Source organism: Podarcis liolepis (genome assembly GCF_965112155.1).
Source record: "Podarcis liolepis genome assembly, chromosome: 4".
Taxonomy (NCBI): domain Eukaryota; kingdom Metazoa; phylum Chordata; class Lepidosauria; order Squamata; family Lacertidae; genus Podarcis; species Podarcis liolepis.
This window is the reverse complement of record NC_139558.1, coordinates 99,816,389-99,838,931: the sequence shown is the minus strand read 5'-3', so window position 1 is coordinate 99,838,931 and position 22,543 is coordinate 99,816,389. Positions and strand designations below refer to the sequence as shown.

General features: G+C 48.2%; 1 protein-coding gene across 2 annotated transcripts in view; it reads right to left on the bottom strand.

The window, feature by feature from the left end:
* XRRA1 (X-ray radiation resistance associated 1) overlaps positions 1 to 22,543 on the bottom strand; it is a 38,080-nt gene that overhangs the window by 2,556 nt on the left and 12,981 nt on the right. For both annotated transcript variants that reach the window (XM_083499269.1, XM_083499270.1), the window contains 14 exons: positions 21,300 to 21,371; positions 20,529 to 20,601; positions 17,242 to 17,339; positions 16,037 to 16,170; positions 14,875 to 14,973; positions 13,345 to 13,574; positions 12,206 to 12,246; positions 11,303 to 11,413; positions 9,472 to 9,565; positions 8,554 to 8,672; positions 4,383 to 5,987; positions 3,400 to 3,562; positions 2,320 to 2,435; positions 260 to 365 (listed from right to left, as the gene is read on the bottom strand). In XM_083499269.1, the coding sequence (XP_083355395.1) occupies positions 260 to 365; positions 2,320 to 2,435; positions 3,400 to 3,562; positions 4,383 to 5,987; positions 8,554 to 8,672; positions 9,472 to 9,565; positions 11,303 to 11,413; positions 12,206 to 12,246; positions 13,345 to 13,574; positions 14,875 to 14,973; positions 16,037 to 16,170; positions 17,242 to 17,339; positions 20,529 to 20,601; positions 21,300 to 21,371 (3,061 nt within the window). The remainder of the gene's footprint in view (positions 1 to 259; positions 366 to 2,319; positions 2,436 to 3,399; positions 3,563 to 4,382; positions 5,988 to 8,553; positions 8,673 to 9,471; positions 9,566 to 11,302; positions 11,414 to 12,205; positions 12,247 to 13,344; positions 13,575 to 14,874; positions 14,974 to 16,036; positions 16,171 to 17,241; positions 17,340 to 20,528; positions 20,602 to 21,299; positions 21,372 to 22,543) is intronic.

The window sequence follows — 22,543 nt, the reverse complement described above, 5'->3', positions numbered from 1 at the left end:
AGCTGGGAGAGAGCAACGGGAGCTCACTCCGTTGCAGGGATTTGAACCGCCGACCTTCTGATCGGCAAGTCCAAGAGGTTCAGTGGTTTAGACCACAGCGTCCCCCACGTCCCCCACCAACAGAACTAAGTGTTGCTCATTTTTCTTAATTTTTCTCACTGATCCGTTCGTTGCATTACCTTGTTTGTAATCTGCTCAGAGGTTTCTCCTTTCTTTCTGCAAGCAAGTGGTGCGTTAATTTTATGAAATAAATAAATACCTAGCGGCATCTGTATGATATTTGTGGGGTTGCGCATCTTCAGGAGGATTTCTTCCAGCTTCTGCAGCCGGGTCTTTTCAGCTGGTGGCGGACGGACACTCAAGGCCTGCACAGAAAGCGGATCAAAATGAGAAGGCCGCGCACAATCCCCGCATCTTTACTTACCGTTCCCTCTATTGGTGATGCTCAGGAGTGTGGGCCGATCCTTATACAGTGGTACCTCAGGTTACAGACGCTTCAGCTTACAGACGCTTCAGGCTACAGACTCCGCTAACCCAGAAATAGTACCTCGGGTTAAGAACTTTGCTTCAGGATGAGAACATAAATTGTGTTCTGGCAGCGTGGAAGCAGCAGGAGGCCCCATTAGCTAAAGTGGTGCTTCAGGTTAAGAACGGACCTCCAGAATGAATTAAGTACAGTGGTGCCTCGCAAGACGAAAAGAATCCGTTCTGTGATTCTCTTCGTCTAGCGGTTTTTTCGTCTTGCGAAGCAAGCCCATTGAAGGATTAGCGGATTAGCGCTATTAGCAGCTTTTAGATCAGCTGATAAGCAGCTTAGCGGCTTAGAAAAAGGGGGGGGACCAGCAGGAACTCGCAAGACATTGTTGTCTTGCGAAGCAAGCCCATAGGAAATTCGTTTTGTGAAGCACCTCCAAAACGGAAAACTCTTTCGTCTAGCGAGTTTTCCATCTTGCGAGGCATTCGTCTTGCGGGGCACCACTGTACTTAACCCGAGCTACCACTGTATAGCCAAAATGGTGCGGGGGGGAGTGCTAAAAAACAATAAGGCAGCTGGATGAGGACTGAGCATGCTCAGGGGCCACGGAATGCCCAGTGTCTGCTTTTTTCCGGGGGGGGGGAGACAGGAGAGGAGGGAGGAATGCAAATGAGCATCCTGGAGGGTGTTGTGTCTGTCTGCCAGCCCTTCACGCTCCACGCTGCAACCTTTTGCTGGGGATTGCCTACCGAGGTATAAATAAAGGTAAAGGACCCCTGACAGTTAAGTCCAGTCACGAACGACTCTGGGGTTGCGGAGCTCATCTCACCTTCAGGCCAAGAGAGCCAGCGTTTGTCCGCAGACAGTTTTTCCGGGTCATGTGGCCAGCAGGACTAAGCCGCTTCTGGAGAAACCAGAGCAGCGCAAAAATCTGTGCCTCCCCCCGCCTTCCATTCTACATGATAGTTGTGGTGTCCCTGATCCGGTTGTGTCCCGCTAAATCCACCTCTGTTGTCATCTTCCTTGGTGCTATTCTGCATATTGCTTTTTATAGGGTACAGTAATGGAGACGGGCAGTGAGTTTACGGAACCTAAAGGGGGGTGGCTCCGAAAAGTTTGGAAGTCACTAATCTAGAGGGTGACCCCAGTACAATTTAGCATCGATATTTTGCAAAGTATTTCACAAAGCGCTTTCTTGATGTGCTTGTTCATTCGACATCACGCCCCCCTTTTTATCTTCCCATTTTACAGATAGGGGACTGAGGCACAGAGGGAACCGTTTGCCAAACACCCCTCCCCTGAGCAGAACTTTGAGCTCCAACCTCCCAGGTCTAGAGGCAAGAGTTTTACTTCCCTAGATACCATTTACCGTATTTTTCGCTCTATAAGACGCACCTTTTTCCTCCTAAAAAGTAAGGGGGAATGTATGTGCATCTTATGGAGTGATGTGTGGTTGATCGCTGGCTCCCTTTCCTGCCCCGGCCCTTGCCCAGGCCTCCATTCTTGAATGTTCTGCGTACGGAGGCTGTTTGTTTCCCCAGCGACAAGAGACTGGCTGATTAGATTATCTGTCTGGAAACAGTAGAAACGGCACCCTTTCCTTTCCTAAAGAAGCTGCAGAACTGTGAGTTGAACCCCATAAAAACAAGATTTTTTTCCCTTTGCAAAGTAAGCTGCACAACTTTGAGCTGATCCTCAAAAAAAGGGGGCTTTTCCCCTTTGCAAAAGAAGCTGCACAACTTTGAGCTGATCCTCAAAAAAAACGGGGGTTTTCCCCTTTCCTCCTCTAAAAACTAGGTGCGTCTTATGGTCTGGTGTGTCTTATGGAGCGAAAAATACAGTACCTTTTTCTCTGCAGGCACATAAGGCTTCTGGTAGCTGTCCAGCCTGGCCTTTGACTCGCGGTACACACGGGGGTATCGGAGCGCCTTCTCCAGAGCTTGGACATTTTGCTGTATTCCTGGATGAAATAAAAACGGGAGCAGAGGGGAAATTGGGGGTGGGAACCATGTTAACGTAAACCCTGTTTGGAAGATGTCTCAGGAATCCAACTAGAAAATAAATTCCACCACGACACCACAAAGCTCTTTAAAATAAGCAACAAGCAATAAGATACACCACCCATCTATTTCTGAATTATGTTAGGGTGGGAAAGAGCAAAAGACGACTGACCCCCTGCTCCCCCCTCCCCATACAAGATTATGAAGGGAAATGAATCCCTTTTACTCCCCCAACAGAAAGCCCTGAACCTTCTCTCCTCTGCAATTGGGGAGGCTTAATCCACTCTGAAGAGGCCTGCAAATGTAATCCACTTTATCCAAAAAGGGGGGAAGTTATACAGTGGTATATACAGTGGTATATACAGCTCGGTTGTCAAACGGTCCGGAAGACCATTCGAGTTCTGAAACATTCGAAAACCGAAAACACAATACGGAAAATTCGATGTTCGACTTCCGAGGCGTGTTTGAAAGCCGAAGCGTTTACTTGCAGGTTTACGGCGTTAAAAAACCGAAATGTTCATCAACGGAGACGTCCGAAAGCCGAGGCACCACTGTAGTTGTTTTTAGATTTACCATTCTAGATTTTAGATTTACCATTTTAGATTTACGGGGACCACAGAGCTTCATTTTACACACAGCAACGCAGCACCCGAAACACAGATCAATGCAGAGAGTACAGAGTGACTTCAAGAAATAGATGTGCATTTTTAAAAACGTGAGTACATAGACTAGGTGAATCTTGAGGGCCCATGCAGTGTAGACAATGCAGAGACAGATGGACCTTTGCAAAAGTTAGATGGTAGCTCTCTGTGTGATGGGAGAGGAAAGTTCAACCATGGGCCCCAGCCAAGATCCTTTTGTCAACTGGAACAAGGAAGGTCAAAGCCTGCACTTGACATTTCCAGCAGTCCCAGGTCAACTCACCCACTGGGTCAACGAAATCCACGCCAGGGTCTCCGCCGAGCAGCTCTTCATAACCCTTGTATTTTTCGGGGACTGGCTGGGCTTGCCTTTTTCCTTTGCCTGACATCTTACGTGGGGATGCCACCCTTTCAATCTTCGGCAAGGGACCAGACTCCTCGTCCACCTTCAGACCCAAGGCAGAAATGGAGGTATGTGAGAGTCATACACAAAGCCCACACAGAAACATATCATTGCTTATTTCAACTCGCTTGTGGAAACAACTCAGAGGCCATGAAAGAAGGAAGGTTAACAACAGGAAGATTTAAGGGAACTATTGGAAAGACTATTCAAGGCAGCAGAGATATGAGATGATCAGACCCCCCCCCCCAAACGTGAAGCATGGGAAGTCCCAACAATTTTTTTTAAATAATTTAGGCAGAATATTTGGACTAGAGGGACGCGGGTGGCGCTGTGGGTAAAACCTCAGTGCCTAGGGCTTGCCGATCATATGGTCGGCGGTTCGAATCCCCGCGGCGGGGTGAGCTCCCGTCTTACGGTCCCAGCTCCTGCCCACCTAGCAGTTCGAAATCACCCCTAAGTGCAAGTAGATAAATAGGTACCGCTTTATAGCGGGAAGGTAAACGGCGTTTCCGTGTGCTGCGCTGGTGCAGGCTCGCCAGAGCAGCTTCGTCACGCTGGCCACGTGACCTGGAAGTGTCTCCGGACAGCGCTGGCCCCCGGCCTCTTAAGTGAGATGGGCGCACAACCCTAGAGTCGGACACGACTGGCCCGTACGGGCAGGGGTACCTATTTGGACTATTTGATATGTATATGTAGTCCCAAAACATCTATAGGGCCGAGTTTGGAGATGCCTGCAATATGGACTTCAAACCGGTTTTGGGACGATACATTGTCTAGTGTAAACTACAGGTTGGGATTCTAGAATGGCTTCACTGGTAAACATTTCTTGCTTAGGTACCATGGCGTACTGCCAGCTGACATACCTGCGTCATGAAAATGGATTCTGTTTCCTCTGCCTCTACGAACTCCCCGCTGCCGCTAAACACCTCTCCCTCACTAGAAAGACTATCATATGTTTCAAAAATAGGCTTCGTGCTCGAGTGGACTTTGGCAAAGAGCATGTAAAGCTCCCTAGAAGACGACCCAGACAGGCCACATTCCACAGAAGTTAAGCTCGCTGGTCGAGATTCTGAAAACTCCTCTTCCTCTGATCCATCTTGGGGCTCGGAACCTGATCGGTCGGGTTCTTGGACCGGTGAGGTGGCCGGTGGAACGGGTTCCAGATGATCCTGCCCTCCTGGAGGGGATCCGGTTGGTTGCGAAGTCCAAGAAAGATTCCGTTCAGCTGAAGGAGGGCTTGGCTGGGCCGAGTCTTGCTCCCCTGGAGGGGATCCAGGTGGTGGAACGGGCTCTGGCGGAATCTGCTCTTGTGCAGGTGAGCTGGGCAGTGGAGCAGGTTCCAGGTGATCTTGTTCTGCTGGAGGGGATCCAGGTGGTGGAACGGGCTCAGAGGGAGCTGGTTCCTCCAAGCGGGGCATCGATGGAGAGATGGGTTCTGCCAGGTCCTGAGAGGGCTCCACCTGATCTTGCCCTTCTGGAGGAGGAGTGGTCGGCAGGAGAGTCCCAGACAAGTGTGGTGGAGCAGGTCCAGGCAAACTTTCGGAAGCTGAACTGTGTGGCAGAGTTGGCTCCACCTGATCTTGACCTTCTGCAGGAGAAGTGGTTGGCAGGAGAATCTCCGGTGGACCTGCGGAGGTTAATCTAGTAGCTGGGACAAGTTCTGGCAAATCCGGTCCTTGGGGAGCTGAGCTGGCTGGTGGGATGGGTTCCGGGTGATCACCCTCCACTGCCGGCGGTCCAGCTGGTGGAGAGGAATCAGGAAAGCCCTGTCCCACCGACAGGGATCTGGCTGGAGACCCGGACAAGTCCTGCTCCCCTGCGGGAGAATGAGCTGGTGGAAGAGGTTCTGATCTACTTTGTCCTGGCAGAAGCGAGCTGCGGGGTGGGAACGGCCTCAGCTGATCTGGTTCTGCTGGAGGACCTTCGGAGAGACCCTGCTCTTGCAAAGGCAAAGGTGAGTTGGGAGGAGGGACAGGCGCACCGTGGTCCTGCCCCGGCAAAGACAATGAGATGAACTGAGGCCTCTTGGGCAAGTCTTGTCCCTTTGAAGGAGCTGTGGTCAGAGGGCTGGGTTCAGGCAGATTCTCTTCTGGTGGGAGAGGTTCAGGTGGGAGCTGCTCCACAGGAGGTTGAGTGGACGCAACATTTCCAAACACTAAGTCAGCTAGCGAAGACTGGCCTTCAGGAACGTCTTCCAGCTGGTCTGCTGAGAGCTGGTCTGCCAAAGCATCACAAACACAATCCTCCAGAGAAGAGGGTGCAGATATTTCCTCCTCCTTAAGAGGCAAGACGGGCTTCTCTGGTTTATACGGTAGTGAAAATCTCTTGATGGGTGGAAGAGGTTCGTCCAGACTCGCTCTTCTATTGGGATCCAGATCTGCACCTGTCCACAGCTGCCAGAAGGTGGTCTCCAGGTGGTCTTCTAGCATCTGAGGCCGCTTCTGGACCTTGGGCAGCTGTGCTTTCACCTGCAAAAGACACAGAAGGCCACGGTGTGATGCATTCTAGACCTGGGAGGACCACAGCGGAACAGTCTCCTGTCTTTCCAAACCCAGCACCCATCCCTGGCCACAACCTACAGCTCTTAAAACCCTAACCATTAATCAGCAGAGCTGGCACTATTTCAGCTGCCCCATGATGCCCATTCCACATTTGTAAGGCCTTCTTGTCGTTGTTTTGCAATCAAATGGTGCAAAAACTTCATGAAATAAATAACCACAAGTGTCGTTCTTCCTGCACCCCACCCAACCACAGCTGTCAACTTACAGATTTGAAAATAAGGGACCAACAGCCTCAAAAATAAGGGATCAGAAGCCAAAATAAGGGATTTTGCTTAGCTTATGCACGTCGGGGCTGCTGTCGTCCTGGCGCAAGGAGTTCCATCGGCCCTTTCCCGCTCGAGAGAGAGAGGGAGGGAGGGAGAGAGACTCTCACCCACGAGCCTGGCATGAGGCGGTTGCGGCGCAGCCGCTGAAGCACCGCCCTTCTCCATCCCTCCCCATCCCCTTCTCTTCCTCCTCCCTCAGGCCGCTTCCTCAGCCACCACCGCCTCCAGCTTCGCATGGCAGCGCAGCGGAAGTCTCACAAGAGAGGGGCTGCCTGCCCACCCGCCGCCACCTGTCTCCTCATGATGTGCCCCTGAGGGGGAAAAGGGAGAGACGGAGACGCGGCAGCTCGTGCGCACTCTCTCTCTTGCTCTCTCGAGGCGGAGGACCCTGAGCCACTGCTTCCCTCCCGAGCTGGGTGAGCATGAAACCCGGGAAATTTAAGGGACATCATCAACCCCGGACAGCAGCGGGAAATGGCGCTAGTATAAGGGAGTTTCCCGCCAAATAAGGGACGGTTGACAGCTATGCACCCAATCACCGTTGCACTTTTCAGAAACTAAGCAGTGGGAGAAAACAGCACCCCTTTTCCCATTGCAGAGGAGTATGTTTAGGAAGATTAGGAACAGAGCTGAGAAAATGAGAAGCTGGCCAGGGAAACTCAGGGCTTAAGAGATGGATGGAGGAACCCATAGGCCCTCCAGATGTGGTTAGGCTCCTTCTCCCATCAGCCTCATCCAAAGTAGCCAAGGGTCAGGGAGGATGGGAGTTGGGAGTTCAAAATCTGAAAGGTCCAGAAGTTCCTTATTCTGAGCCTAGAAGGGGAAGCATCTGCTGCTGGCAGAACAGGAGGAGGCAGAACTTTGGGAGGGAAGGAATGAGATCTTGGATCTGGGTTGCCAAACAACAACAACTGGTTGTTGTTGTTGTTGTTGTTGTTGTTTCTTACCCAGGATGGGGGATTGGGGGTTACTGGTATGTTTTTCTTCTGGCTTTCATTATGTATTTAGTGTTTTTATCTCGTATTTTTATGCTGTGAACCGCCCTGATACCTTCGGGTGATGGGTGGCGTACAAATTTAATAATAAATAATAATGAAATAATTCCTCCTAAGGCCCAAGGGCAGGTCATAGCAATTTGATATGAAAACGAGTTTAAAACAAATGACCGCCACAGTAATTGGTCAGGTCCTGAAAATGCACATTTCAGGTGTCAGGGGCCAGGGAAAGGAGGCGTGTCTTCAGCTTATGATGGAAACTACGGTATGCAAGGAAGTTGCCAAGCGCACCTTTGTGGGGAGGGAATTCCATGGCTGAGTGTCTGTGACACAGATTGCATTCTCCCAGGCCGCCCCCACCAGCTTGCGCCTGAGAGTGGAGAAACTACTAAGAGGGTCCCCTCTGCTGATCTTAACACCTGGGAGGGTCTGTAGGGGAGTAGCAGTAGGTGGGCAGAAGCTAAAATTCACATATTAAACTGAACTCCCTGTGCCAGCCAAATCTTTAGGTTATGAGTCTCTCTCAGCTGCAGGGAGGTTTCTTGGCCCTTGACGAGCAACAGTGGAAACATAGAATCATAGAATCATAGAGTTGGAATAGACCACAAGGGCCACCGAGTCCAACCCCCTGCCAAGCAGGAAACACCATCAGAGCACTCCTGACATATGGTTGTCAAGCCTCTGCTTAAAGACCTCCAAAGTAGGAGACTCCACCACACTCCTTGGCAGCAAATTCCACTGTCGAACAGCTCTTACTGTCAGGAAGTTCTTCCTAATGTTTAGGTGGAATCTTCTTTCTTGTAGTTTGGATCCATTGCTCCGTGTCCGCTTCTCTGGAGCAGCAGAAAACAACCTTTCTCCCTCCTCTATGTGACATCCTTTTATATATTTGAACATGGCTATCATATCACCCCTTAACCTCCTCTTCTCCAGGCTAAACATGCCCAGCTCCCTTAGCCGTTCCTCATAAGGCATCGTTTCCAGGCCTTTGACCATTTTGGTTGCCCTCCTCTGGACACATCATCTTCCTCTTGCCCCCATTCTCCTCAATAAACAACAACAGAATCGTAGAGCTGGAAGGGAACCCACCGGTCATCTAGTCCAACCCCCTGCAATGCAGGGATCACAAAGAATTCCTATGCCCCCAACCTCTGTTTAAAAGCTTCCCATTCTGAAACGGACTTCCTTAACGCCTTCCTAAAGGGGTCCTACCTTCCGGCTAGGCTTGTTGGGTATAAAGATACGTGGCTTTTCCAGTTTCGAAATTTTCTTCCGAACCATTTTAATCCCCAGCTTGTTCTGAAGGAAACTGGTGAGTAAAGGTGGGTCACCTGGAAAGGAAGGGAAGAAAAGAAAGGGGGAGGGAATCATCATTAAGCAACTGGGTGGTCTATGTTGCATAGATTAGCTTCACTTCCATGATGCATTTTGACTAGAGAGTGGAGAGTGGAGACAGCTGCAGCAGTGCTGTGCAGACTTGGGGCTAAAAATTTGCACCTGAGTGCGCCAAACTCTATGAATTCTGCAACCTACATAAAATGTGTTGATTGAGGCAACGTAATTTTTTTTCTTATGACTTTGCCCTCTTTATTCTGGCTCTCCTAGTCACAGGAAGAGGTGAGATCTTCAGAGCACAGAAAATCTAATTTAGGCACCTTCTGGTTTCTAAGGTTTCACAGCAGGCATTTTCATGCCTATAACCACAGGGACAGGGACGCAGGTGGCGCTGTGGGTTAAATCACAGAGCCTTGGACTTGCCAATCAGAAGGTCGGCGGTTCGAAGGTCGGCTAGGTTGGCAGGAGCAGGGACCGAGCAACGGGAGCTCACCCCGTTGCGGGGATTCAAACCACTGACCTTCTGATCGAAAGCACACCAGTGCAAGTAGATAAATAGGTACCGCTCTGGTGGGAAGGTAAACGGCGTTTCCATGCGCTGCTCTGGTTTGCCAGAAGTGGCATAGTCATGCTGGCCACATGACCTGGAAGCTGTAAGCCGGCTCCCTCGGCCAATAAAGCAAGATGAGTGCCGCAACCCCAGAGTCGGTCACGACTGGACCTAATGTTCAGGGGCCCCTTTACCTTTACCTAACCACAGGGACTAGAAAATGGTTGCTGCTGTTCTTGTTTTACCGCTGCGCGATGTGGTGAAAGGGTTGCCGTGGAACGTCAGCTCGGTCAGCGATGGGAAAAGAGCCACGGCTAACAAATCTTCCTCGTGTTCGATCTGCAAATCAGAACACAGCAGCGCTTTCAGGCTGGTAGGCGACTGTGAGTCACGGCTGTGAAAGGGAGCCAGCATTAAAAGGACCAGCATTAAGATTTAGGCTTAGGAAGGAGGCTGGTGCATTGGGGCTACCCCACTTCAAAAAGGGGCTCACAGGACCAAATATTCACACAATCTATCCATCCATCCATCCATCCATCCATCAATTCTTGGACATAGAAAATGCAGCCAGCATCAAATAAACAATGCTGAAGATAATGCAGACATTGTCTTTAACCTCAGGTAAACATCCATATGCGCATAAACATACTCCACTGATGTGCTGGTGAGCATGTGGGAACAGAGGCAGCTATAGACACCTGTGGTGGACATGCACAAAAGTGGCAAATTGGGGGGAACAAGTGCTTAACGTCGTAAGTAAAATTACTCATCAGCATATCGTGAAGTCTCCAGAGCCTGCGCTATAGAGCCTGTGTTTAAGCGACGACTGAAATCAGGACTTGGTGGATGAACCAATAATTGGATTTCATTTAGCGGCAACACATAGGGTGATAGCCACATTCGGGAGAGACTTCGAACGCTTGGTACAAGGGAGGGTGGCGTATTGCCCTGAGGGAAAAATTGCCTCACAAATTAAGACTGGCAGGTGGAAGAAAGCAGAGAGGTGCCTTTGCTGGAGCTTCATTCCGTTCACTAATTATCCAGGAAACCGAAGACCAGAAACAAAGGCAACTTGTGGGTCACTTCATAAGAACATGTTTTGCAGATGGTTAGATACTATTTTAAGTTGTGGTGCATGTATAGGAATATAGGCCTTCGTAATATATATATTTGGGGGGGTCTTTCTTTTGAAGAAAGAAATAAAGAGGGGTCTAGATTTTCTGACTGGAAGATTGGTTTTGGGAGGGTGTTTTTTATGAAGAAGAATGATGGGCACCAACTTGCAACTCTGAAGTGCCACAGAGATTTGCCACCTCTGCCACCACTTGTTCTTAGTGGTGGCGTCTGAGTGTTGTCATAATATTTTCTAGGTGTGGCTGAGCATCTTTTTGGCACGCAAAGGTGTTTCCTGCCCCGCCCTATACTCCTCTGCCACCAGAAATACCTGCCAGGGAGGAGCTTTGAATGCACCTCAAAGAGCATCTCCATTCCCATCGTTCTGCCCAGACACTGAGGCCCAGCTCTGAGGGCCTGAAAGACCTACATTGGCTCCCAGTACATTTCCGAGCACAATTCAAAGTGTTGGTGCTGACATTTAAAACCCTAAACGGCCTCCGCCCAGTATACCTGAAGGAGCGTCTCCATCCCCATCATTCTGCCCGGACACTGAGGTCCAGTGCCAAGGGCCTTCTGGCAGTTCCCTCGCTGCAAGAAGCCAAGCTACAGGGAACCAGGCAGAGGGCCTTCTCGGTGGTGGCACCCACCCTGTGGAACGCCAACCCTCAGATGTCGAGGAAATAAACAACTATCTGACTTTTAGAAGACACCTGAAGGCAGCCCTGTTTAGGGAAGTTTTTAATGTTTCAAGTTTTATTCTGTTTTCAGTTCTGTAGGGAGCTGTCCAGAGTGGCTAGGGAAACCTAGCCAGATGGGTGGGGTATAAATAAAATTGTTGTTGAGGACTAGAAACCAGGTCCTCCAACGGGGCAATATAAGATCGTAGCGATTCCTAGACATATCTTTGTTGCAAAAGATCAGTGTGTCTCGTTAACAGTGGAAAAGGAAGGATCCAGTCACCTGGTTGTTGGCCAGGCTGAGAAACCTCAGCTCCGGTAGGGGAAGAGTGAACTCGGGGTTGAAACTGGCACAGGAGGCCTTAGAAGCGATCTGCGGCGAAGGAGAGCTGTCCTGAAAGGAAGGCAGAGGAGAGGTAAGAAACAGAAACCAGGCCACCAAAGAAGAAAGAGGACATCATGGGTTGTCGTGATCCTTGCCCTTATAATCTCTGCATATGGATGTGTCAGTCTCTCCCTGGGACTGTCCAACTCCAGAAGGCAAGTGGTGGCTCTGTGATGCCACCTGACAATAACATATAATAATAATACCTTTATTGTCAAAGTACCACCTGTGTACAATGAAATTAACCAAGCGTCCCCCCAAAAAACACTCAGTCTCATTGCACTCTGTGTGCTTGTCGCACAACACACCAACCCCGAAAGTCAGTTGCACTATATTATTTTCCATTCAGCAGCCTAACAGCCCACGGATAGAAACTGTTTTTTAGCCCGTTGGTATGACTGATTATAGGGACGCGGGTGGCGTTGTGGGTTAAACCACAGAGCCTAGGACTTGCCGATCAGAAGGTCGGGGGTTTGAATCCCCGTGACGGGGTGAGCTCCCGTTGCTCGGTCCCTGCTCCTGCCAACCTAGCAGTTCAAAAGCACAAAGTGCAAGTAGATAAATAGGTACCGCTCCGGCGGGAAGGTAAACGGCATTTCCGTGTGCTGCTCTGGTTCGCCAGAAGTGGCTTAGTCATGCTGGCCACATGACCCGGAAGCTGTACGCCGGCTCCCTCGGCCAATAAAGCGAGATGAGCGCCGTAACCCCAGAGTCGTCCGCAACTGGACCTAACGGTCAGGGGTCCCTTTACCCTTTACCTAGAGCCGATGAGGATGACTTGAAAGAAAAGAAAAATCTTACCTGGGTTGGTAGGTCTGGGGACCAGGATGGAAAGATAACTTCTGTTTTTTGTAAAAATAAAATAGAGAAAAAATAATATCAGTATCAAGATGCTGAATACAGGTGAAGGATAAACAGGATAAACTAAGATGGCAGCCCTAACCATGGCTATATCCTATGAGATTCAATGGGGCACTTCCAAAGAAACCGAGAGCTGTAACCAAGGGTTGTTCCTGACTTGCTGTTCATGGTTTGTTTTGGGGAGAAAAACTCTGAACTGCCTTGGCCCATGCAGCTCAGTTCTGTCTATTAGTATTGTTGTTGCTGCTGCTGTTGTTACCACCTTGCATTTCATTGCTCCCACACATACTGAAGAGCCTTCATTTTCCAATTTTCTATTTTCCAATTTCTCTTCTCCTAACTAGGTCTGTCAATTCTATCATTTGCACTGCTCCTCGGCTAGCCATACGTCTAACGTCGAAGAGTTAAGATTTTCACCCAATTAATAGCCATAAGAGTAGCTATCAGTACCGTATTGGCCCGGATATAAGCCTCACTTTCCCCCCCAAATATTGACCGTGAAAAAAGTGAGGTTTAAATTCGCGACCTTACAAAAATTGGCTTTTACGATATCACTGGTGAAACATAGATAACATACAGTAAAATGGAACAGGTGTGAGTGCCTGTGGAATTTTAAGGGAGCAGCTTATATTCAGGTATTGTCTTTCCCTCCTCCCCCCCCCCCCGCGGCCTTGAATTTTAAAGGTGTGGCTTATATTCGGGCCAATACGGTTAATAATAATAATAATAATAATAATAATAATTTATTTATACCCCACTCTCCCCAGCCGAAGCCGGGCTCAGAGCGGCTAACAACAGTAAAATGATACAACATTCTAAAATCATTTCATTATAAAATCAGTTCAAATCAGATTAATGGCAGCCATTGGGCTAGAGTTCTGTGAGGACTGCCAAAATGCACTGTCAGTTCTCTTATCTTCTGATAAAACCTGGTCCTTAGGTTAAAATTTTATGCCGTTAATAAATGGCTTATTTTTTGTTTCTTTTTTGTTTCCTAGGCTTGGTTTGCTTTCACCATCATCCGCGGGGGCGAGGAGCACCAATGCACTACAAAGGAATAATATATAATTATGGCCCACCAGTTCTGTCTGGGTCCTTGCTGTTTTGGAAGACAATGTACTCTGGCTGCCCACCACCAGCCGGGGACTTATCCTGGCGGATCTGTTTCCCAGCACTCTTGCGGCTGCGCAATCCTTCCCTGATGCCCGACTTGGCAGATAAAGGATGGATGGAGAATCGGCCGCTGTCCAAGTGGTGGAGATACGGCACCTCTCTGATTCCGTTTCTGTCCAAGTTTAACTGCTTCAGGCTGAAATGGAAAGAAGGAGGCCAGTGGTAAGGCCAAGGTTTGCAGAACTCCTGCAGAGACCAGGGCAAGGCACAAGACTGTTTTCCAATTATTACAATATAATATTATGGCTAAATTTATAGGTCACTTTTTGCCATGTGACTTACAAGACGACTTACCAAAAAAATAATAATCATACAGTGGTGCCTCGCAAGCCGAAAAGAATCCATTCTGTGATTCTCTTCGTCTAGCGGTTTTTTTGTCTTGCGAAGCAAGCCCATTGACGGATTAGCGGATCAGCGCTATTAGCGGCTTTTAGCGGCTTATCTGCTGATCGGATCAGCTGATAAGCGGCTTAGCGGCTTAGAAAAAGGGGGGGAACCCGCGGAACTCGCAAGACATTTTCATCTTGCGAAGCAAGCCCATAGGAGATTCGTTTTGCGAAGCACCTCAGAAACGGAAAACGTTCGTCTAGCGAGTTTTCCGTCTTGCGAGGCATTCGTCTTGCGGGGCACCACTGTATATGAAAACTTGGGGTGGGTGGGGAATACAGTACAGTGGAACCTCAGGTTACATACACTTCAGGTTACAGACTCTGCTAACCCAGAAATAGTATCTCGGGTTAAGAACTTTGCTTCAGGATGAGAACAGAAATCGTGCTCCGGCGGTGCGGCAGCAGCAGGAGGCCCCTTTAGCTAAAGTGGTGCTTCAGGTTGAGAACAGTTTCAGGTTAAGAACAGACCTCCAGAACGAATTAAGTTCTTAACCCAAGGTACCACTGTAACACATCCCACGCTCTGTAAAATGCCATAAATAGTTAAAAGCCAAAGAAAGGCCTGGTTAACAAGGAACTGTTTTGCCTGTTGCCAGAAAATACATAACAATGGTGCCAGGAGAGACTCCCTGGAGAGAGCATTCCACAAACAGGGAGCCACCACTGAAGAGGCTTGTTCTCATGTGGCCACCCTCCAGACCTGCCATGGACGTTTTCCGCCCCCATTGTTTAGCACAGACACTGAGGTCCAGCTCCAAGGGCCTTCTGGTGGTTCCCTCCCTGCGAGAAGTGAGGTTACAGGGAACCAGGCAGAGGGCCTTCTCGGTGGTGGCACCTGCCCTGTGGAACGCTTTCCCACCAGATGTCAAGGAAAGAAACAACTATCTGAAGGCAGCCCTGTTTAAGGAAGTTGTTAATTTTTGATGTTTTATCGTGTTTTTAATATTCTGTTGGGAGCCGCTCCGAGTGGCTGGAGAAACCCAGCCAGATGGGCGGGGTACAAGTAAAAAATTATTATTATTAGCAAGCACAGGAGGTCTTCCTTACCTGCGAAGGTTGGCGAGGCTGACAAAGACGTTGGCGTGGGAGAGGCGGTTGTCGTCCAAGAGCAAGACTTCCAGAGCTGGGAACCTCGGGGAGCTCTCACTGCCAAGGGAAACATACAGTGACTTTGGCTGTGCCACATCACTCAGGAAAAGGCAAAAGGGGAGAGAAGGGTGCAGTGTAAGACTTTGAGTGTAAGACGAAGAGAGGAAGCCAATGTGGAGCCCTCGTGATGCTGCTGAACTACAACTCCCATCATCCCCCAGCTAGCAGATCCTGTGGTTGGAGGTGATGAGAATCGCCCCGACCTGGCCACAGTGATCCATGCGACGGTCACCTCCAGGCTTGACTACTGTAATTCGCTCTACGCAGGGCTGCCCTTGAAGCTGTCCCAGAAACTCCAGCGGGTTCAGAATGCTGCAGCGAGGCTCCTCACAGGGTCCCTGCCATGGGAGCAGATTTACCCAGTGCTTTTCCAGCTGCACTGGCTCCCGGTGGAGTACAGGGTCAGGTTCAAGGTGCTGGTTTTGACCTTTAAAGCCCTTCACAGCCTAGGACCCTCGTACCTACGGGACCGCCTCTCCCGGAATGCCCCACGGAGAGCCTCAAGGTCCATAAATAGCAACACCCTAGTGATCCCGGGCCCTAAGGAAGTTAGATTAGCTTCAACCAGAGCCAGGGTCTTTTCAACGCTGGCCCCGGCCTGGTGGAACGCTCTGCCTCATGAGACCAGGGCCCTGCAGGATCTGATTTCTTTCCGCAGGGCCTGTAAGACAGAGTTGTTCCACCTGGCCTTTGGCTTGGAGCCAATTTGATTCCCTCCCCCTCTTTCTTTTTTCTTTTTCCTTTCTCCTCCTGCGATGAGGCTGCATTTTAATATTTCAATGTTTCAATATTTTAATGTTGTATTTTAATCTTGTTTTTAAGATTAAGATTTTTAATGTATTCATTAAGTTGTATTCATTGTTTATATTAGTGCTTGTTAGCCGCCCTGAGCCTGGCCTTGGCTGGGGAGCGTGGGGTATATATAAAAATTATCATTATTATTAATGCACCACGTTGGCTTTCCCTGATCTACAGGTTCCACAAACCCCACGCGGCCCGACCTCCCCCCGCAAGCAAACAAAAACTCTTGCCTGCCACCTTCCTCTCCCCGTGGGCTTACCTCTCGGGGTCAGCCAGGTCGAGGGGAAGCGAAGTCAGCCCATTGGCGGTGAGATGGAGGGCTTTTAAGTGGGACAAAACTCCCAGGGCTCGGACGTCCTCGGGAGAAAGGTTGTTGTATGAGAGATCCAAGACCTGGAGCAGAGGCAAAGCAGGCAGTTCCATGGCTGGGGAAGAACCAGCGTCACACCTAACCCAGCCACAGCAGGTACGAGCGACACTGTGAGATGTTTTTATTGCCAATGGCTTTGGGGGTGAAATAAAAAATTTAAGGTCTTATATATAAAATAAATGTTCATAAATGTACCAAGCAAACACGTACATAAATGCCGTATTTTTCGCCCCATAGGATGCACTTTTCCCCCTCCAAAAATGAAGGGGAAATGTGTGTGCGTCCTATGGAGTGAATGCAGGTTTTTGCTGAAGCCTGGAGAGCGAGAGGGGTCAGTGCGCACCAACCCCTCTCGCTCTCCAGGCTTCAGGAAGCTATCAGCAAGCCTTCGGAGTGCGATTTTTTTTTCTTTATTCCCCCCCCCCAAAAAAAACCTAGGTGCACCCTATGGTCTGGTGCGCCCTATAGAGCGAAAAATACGGTATATAATCCACATGTCTGAAGCAGCACGCAGTACGCAGCCCAGTTGCCAGTTGCTTCGCCAGGCATCCCAGGTCATAAAAGATAATAGGCAGTTTCTTCTTCCTTGGTTTTGTTAATCTTAGGGCCTGGAAATAGTTTCACAGGAAGGTGATAAAGATACTTATCTCCTTGCCATCCGTCCTCTCGTGTTTATTGCTTGCTTATGGCTTCTGGGGTTGCTGAATGCATTCCTCCTTTTTAGTCCTGTTTTATTTACCCTAGAAGTATGCATGCCTAAATTAGCTTTTGTAGTGTAACTTTGTCCCCACGTGGGGCTTTTTGAAATGCTCAGAGGAAATCTGATTGGTTCTTACGAACACTGTGTAAAAAGTTCTTTTGTGAATAAAACGACCTGGGCTGAGGGGTGGAGAGGAATTATTATACCCACTCCTCCCAGAGTCTTGCTGGTCAAGCCTCTGGGTGTATTTTATTAATCAGAGTCCAATGCTTCCTTGCTTTGGGAACGCCACAACAAGGAATGGACGCAGCTCTTCCAGTGAGTTCCAGGCCCTTTCCCTACATGACACGAGAAGCTAGCCCCTTAAGCACTATCAGTCACCCCTCTGACTTACTTCCAAGTGTGGAAAGTCCCCGGCGTTGACTTTTAGATTCCTTAGGCCATTCAAGGAGAGTTCCAGTTCCCGGAGCCCAGGAAATGTACGGAAAGCGTCTGAATGGGTGATATAAGGGGGGAAGTCAACATCAACCGAAAGAATCAGGGCAGCAGCGGCCGATTGTTTTGGATTACGGGGCACAAAGAATGTGAATGGTATAGCCACACACACCCCATTTAGGACTCCCCAGATGTGCATGTTCGTTTAGGCAACACTGAGTCTCCAAAAAAGGGAACCACACAAACACACTTTCTAAGCAGTTGGAGGGCCAGCTCAAGGCATTTTGCCGCCCAAAGCAAAGGACAAGCCGGCTGAATCTCACTTCAACACTCGGAAAGGGGACAGGTCCTCCAGCGTCCCTGAGGGCAGAAGTCTAGCTTACAGGAACACCCTCCCACCAGATGTCAAAGAGAACAACAACTACCAGACTTTTAGAAGACATCTGAAGGCAGCCCTGTTTAGGGAAGCTTTTAATGTTTGACGGACTACTGTATTTTAATATTTTGTTGAAAGCCACCCAGAGTGGCTGGGGAAACCCAGCCAGATGGGCAGGGTATAAATAAATAAATTATTATTATTATTATTATTATTATTATTATTATTATTATTATTATTATTTAGATGCATGACAGGTCTATGGCACATGCCACTCTGATCTCCAGCTAGGGATGGGGGCGAAACTGGGTTCAGTTTGCAATAATAATAATAATAATAATAATTTTCTTATTTATATCCCACCCACCTGGCCATTTAAATGCAAATCGATCAAATTTGCAGTTTCCAAAACAAGACGAGAACTGAAACACAGCCATCCTTCAGAATGTGCCCTTCTCTGAACCAAACGATGCTTACCAAAATACATATATCGGGGGAAAGTGTGCATAAAAATGAGTATGTTAGTGAAAGCTATGTACAAATAAAACATAGGAATGGGCTTGCAAAAATGTGTACGTTGGTCAAAGCTGCATACAGAAAAAGACTTGTTAAGGTGAAATTCAAAGGAAAAGACTGGTTAATTTTTATGAGGATTAGGAAAAGAAGAGTTTGCCAATTGCTGTAGAAGTGTAAAGGACCATATTTAAGATTGGAAACATGAGAAACCGAGAGATGCAAAATCGGACAGTTCCTTTCATCATTATCTCCAACAGAGGAGGAATGGGGGTGGAGCGCCTGGTGTAATTTTTTTAATGGCTGTGGGTCATCGCCAGCAGGCCAGATTGGAGCCATCAAGGCCAAGAAACACAAGGTAATGTAGTGTTGTGAGTTTGTGGGGTGCCTGGACTACTCTTCTAGTTCCTTAACCACCACCACCCTTCCTGAGTGCCAGTCAACTGGATTTAGCACATTAACATTTGGGCGAAACCAGCTTCCCGTGTTCAGGAAATCACATGGGAAAGGAGCCATCGACTAAGAACGAAGTGGAGGTGATGGCCCATTAAGAAAGCCATTAAGAAGGAAACGTCTGAAGCGGGTGGGACCCCTCCTCCAGCTCAGAGGAAGCCTAAATCTACATCCTAGTGCAAATTAATTGAAACAAAGCATGTTTTCTAAGAGAAGCTTCATGATTGCCACATCAATCAGTCTGTCAAGCACCCACAAAAGATGTTTTGGGGATGCTTCTGTTATTATGGTGTCAGAAGCCTGTAGCCAATAGCAGGAATGATGCACTTGCCACAATATATTGAGGTTCTATGAAAGAGAGTTATTCCAGAGCTGGAAAAGAGGTAACCTGACGGTACTGGGATATCGCAGCAGGACCTAGACCCCTGTCACACATCGAAAGTGGTGAAGAAATTCATGACAGAGCAACAAAAACAGGTACTTGATTGGCCAGGGAATTCCCCGGACGCAAATCCCATTGAGAATTTGTGGGCTATATGCAAAAGTCGCCTCCGTTCTGTAGACTGTACGACTGTGGAGAAGCTCATTCAGGCGCTGATTCAAGTGTGGTACATGGATCCAAAAATCAACAGTGACTCTTTGTAACTAGTACACTAGACTCCATGCCAAAACGTGTTCAAATGCTGCTTAAAAATAGTGGAGGTCATACTGAAATAATTTATTGTCACTTGTACAACTGTATACAGTGAGATTACACGAGCACCCTCCACTCAGCTCTCTTAGTCTTAACTCCCCTCGTTTACTGACGCACACCCACCAAACCCCATAAGTCAGTTGCCCTGTTGTTATCTTTTCATTCAGCAGCCTAACAGCCCACAGACAGAAGCTGTTCTTTACCCTGTTGGGGCGACTAATCATGTTTCTATGTCTTCTGCCCGAGGGCAGGAGATCAAGAAAGTGCCGGCAAGGTTGTGAATCATCCCTGAGACTTTTCCTCACTCTCCCGAGGCGATGTCATCCAGCGGATTCACGGGACAGCCCATAATATATTGTGCTGTGTTCACCACCCTCTGTAGGCACTTCCGCTCAGATGATGTCAAAGATGATGTCCGTTGCTAATGTACGTATATGTGAGTTTTGTACAATAAGCTACTAAACTCATTGTTTGTTTCAATTAATTTGCACAAGGATGTACCCTAACAGCCGTTGTGCAGGCGCAGATGACAGCTGAATGAACGGGAGTTGCAGGAAGGCAGGAGAACCCAAAAAAACATGCATTTCAGGTGAAGACACTGTTGGGAATCAAGCCTTTATCAGGAGAAACTGGCCACTCTCCAGGCACCCGGCTTGATCTCCGGTTGACCTCCCTGTCTGCATTTCCCGGCAGGATACAGGCTAGGTCGCGATCGGCGATCCTTCTCAGCGTGAGAAGAACACACCACTCTTTCCTGCCCCCCCCCCTCCAGGAAGGGGAAAGAGATAGACAGAAACGTATTTACATGTCTTTATTTCTGTCTTTGCAGCGTTACAGAAAACACGTTTGCTCTCTTCAAACTCCAGCAGCCGAGAGAGTAACTCCTCCTGTACTTCCTGTACAGCTCATATTACACTCTGAGCTAATTCCGGTGCTTCGCACTGTGAATAGACTGTCCCTCTGTTTCGCACGGTACAGTCCCAACATTCCCATTATGTTTTGCTTTCAAGCTACCAGCACGCGGCTGCATTGCTTCTATATCGTAACCCCATTTTGATGCAAACATCTCTGTATAAATGCAGAAAATGACCTCTCTGTCTTTCAAGCCACCCATGTGAACATGCCCACTGATTCTTCATCGCCCACCCAACAGCCCAATTAAAAATAATATGCCAATGCTGCAGCCCACAAACTGCCACGCATTCCTTACCCAAGGTCAAGAGATTTTCTGTGGCGTTGATATAGGCAACGCAGTCAAACTGCTCAAAATCTTCTTCTTTTGCCTGTAGAAGTGAAAAGGAAACAAGCTCCATCCACACATTCTGAAACAGAAGCGGGGCCAGAACGGTTAAGCTTGCTCTCAACTGCAGAGCAAACTGGAATCCTCTTGACATTCATAACCATGGACGGACCCCAGCCCCCCAACTAAGGCAAAGGTAAAGGACCCCTGGACGGTTAAGGCCAGTCAAAGGCGACTATGGGGTTACGGCGCTCATCTCGTTTTCAGGCCAAGGGAGCCGACGTTTGTCCACAGACAGCTTTCCAGGTCATGTGGCCAGCAGGACTAAACCGCTTCTTGCACAACAGAACAGCATGACGGAAAGCAGAGCGCACGGAAATGCCGTTTACCTTCCCGCCGCAGAGGTACCTATCTATCTACTTGCACTGGCATGCTTTCGAACTGCTGGGTTGGCAGGAGCTGCTGGGACAGAGCAATGGGAGCTTACCCCGTCGCACGGATTCAAACTGCTGACCTTCCGATTGGCAAGCCCAAGTCTAAGTGGTTTAGACCACAGTGCCACCCGCATCCCATAGAAGCCCCCCAACTAATGGTTGCATAGCAACATGACTTTCCAGGCTTGGGCCATGACTATATTCAGCCAGTTAGGTGGGTTGAAGTTCCAACCCATTTCACCATAGCTGCTGCTATCCCAGTACAACACACACCAGAGTAAATTCACAAGGCAAGCCTCCTACTCACCATGACAAAATTTTGGTTACTGATGTCCACAGAGCACAAATGTGACGGGCTTTTCACATGGTGGAGCTTAATCTGCAAATAATAATAATAATAATAATAATAATAATAATAATAATAATAATAATATATTATTTGTACCCCGTCCATCTGACACTGGCAGCTTTCAACATAATATAAAAACACAACTAAGCATCAAGCATTAAAAACTTCCTGAAACTTCCTTATTTATGTATGCTACTACAGCGGCAAGTATGTTACTTGCCCAAAAATGAAAAGAAGAAGTCGCCCCAGCAAAGGAAGAATGGATACAAAAATTCAGGGAATATGCAGAAATGGCAAAACTTACTGGGAGAATAAGAAATCAAGATAACAAACTGTTTATAAAAGAATGGAAATGATTTCTTGCATATTTACAAATAAATTGTAAACAGATAAAAACACTGGCAGAATTATTGTAATAACCTGCAGTTTCATAAGAGTATATATTTAAAGAAAATGAACAAATGAGCAAGTTAAGATAATTAGGATATGCAGAAGATATTAAAAATAAATGTAAGGAACCACAGAAAGAGGGGGAAGGAAGTCAAGTTTTGAAATGTCAAAATGATTGTAAAATCAGTGAAATGTATAAACTTGAAAAGTATAAATAAAAAATTTAAAAAAGGGGGGGGGGAGGAAAAACTTCCTGATACAACAAGCCGGAGAACAGGGTTGTGGGGACACACTGCCCAAGGAAGGCAGTGTGGCCTAGTGGCCAGGGTTTGGGACCAGAAATCTCACTGGGCGACCTTGGGCTAGTCACCATCCACCTCAAAGGATGATGGGGAGAGCCATGAAGCCCACTTTGAGCTCTTGGAAGGAAAGGTGGGATTTAAATGCAGCAATACAGAAAAAAGAAAAATGCAAAATCCTCTACCAAGGAAAGCCAAGCTCTGGGCCTCTTCTAATGATGTTCGAGTTTTTCATGCTCTCAACCACCCCCAAATGGTACAACTAAAATGATCAAAGAGCTGAAGAACCTACCCTAAGAGGAAAGGGAGGAGGAAGAAAAAGATGACAAAGGCAGGGGGGAACAAACTTTATGGAGGGTGTGACAAGAGTAGTGTGGGAAGCTTTTTCTTTCTCGTATCTCGAACTCAATGCAACTCCCTGGAAGAGGCTGGAAGCAAAACTGACCAAAACCAAGGTGGTTCTTCGCACAGTCCACAAATAACAACACTTTGGAGGTCCCGAGCCTCAAGGAG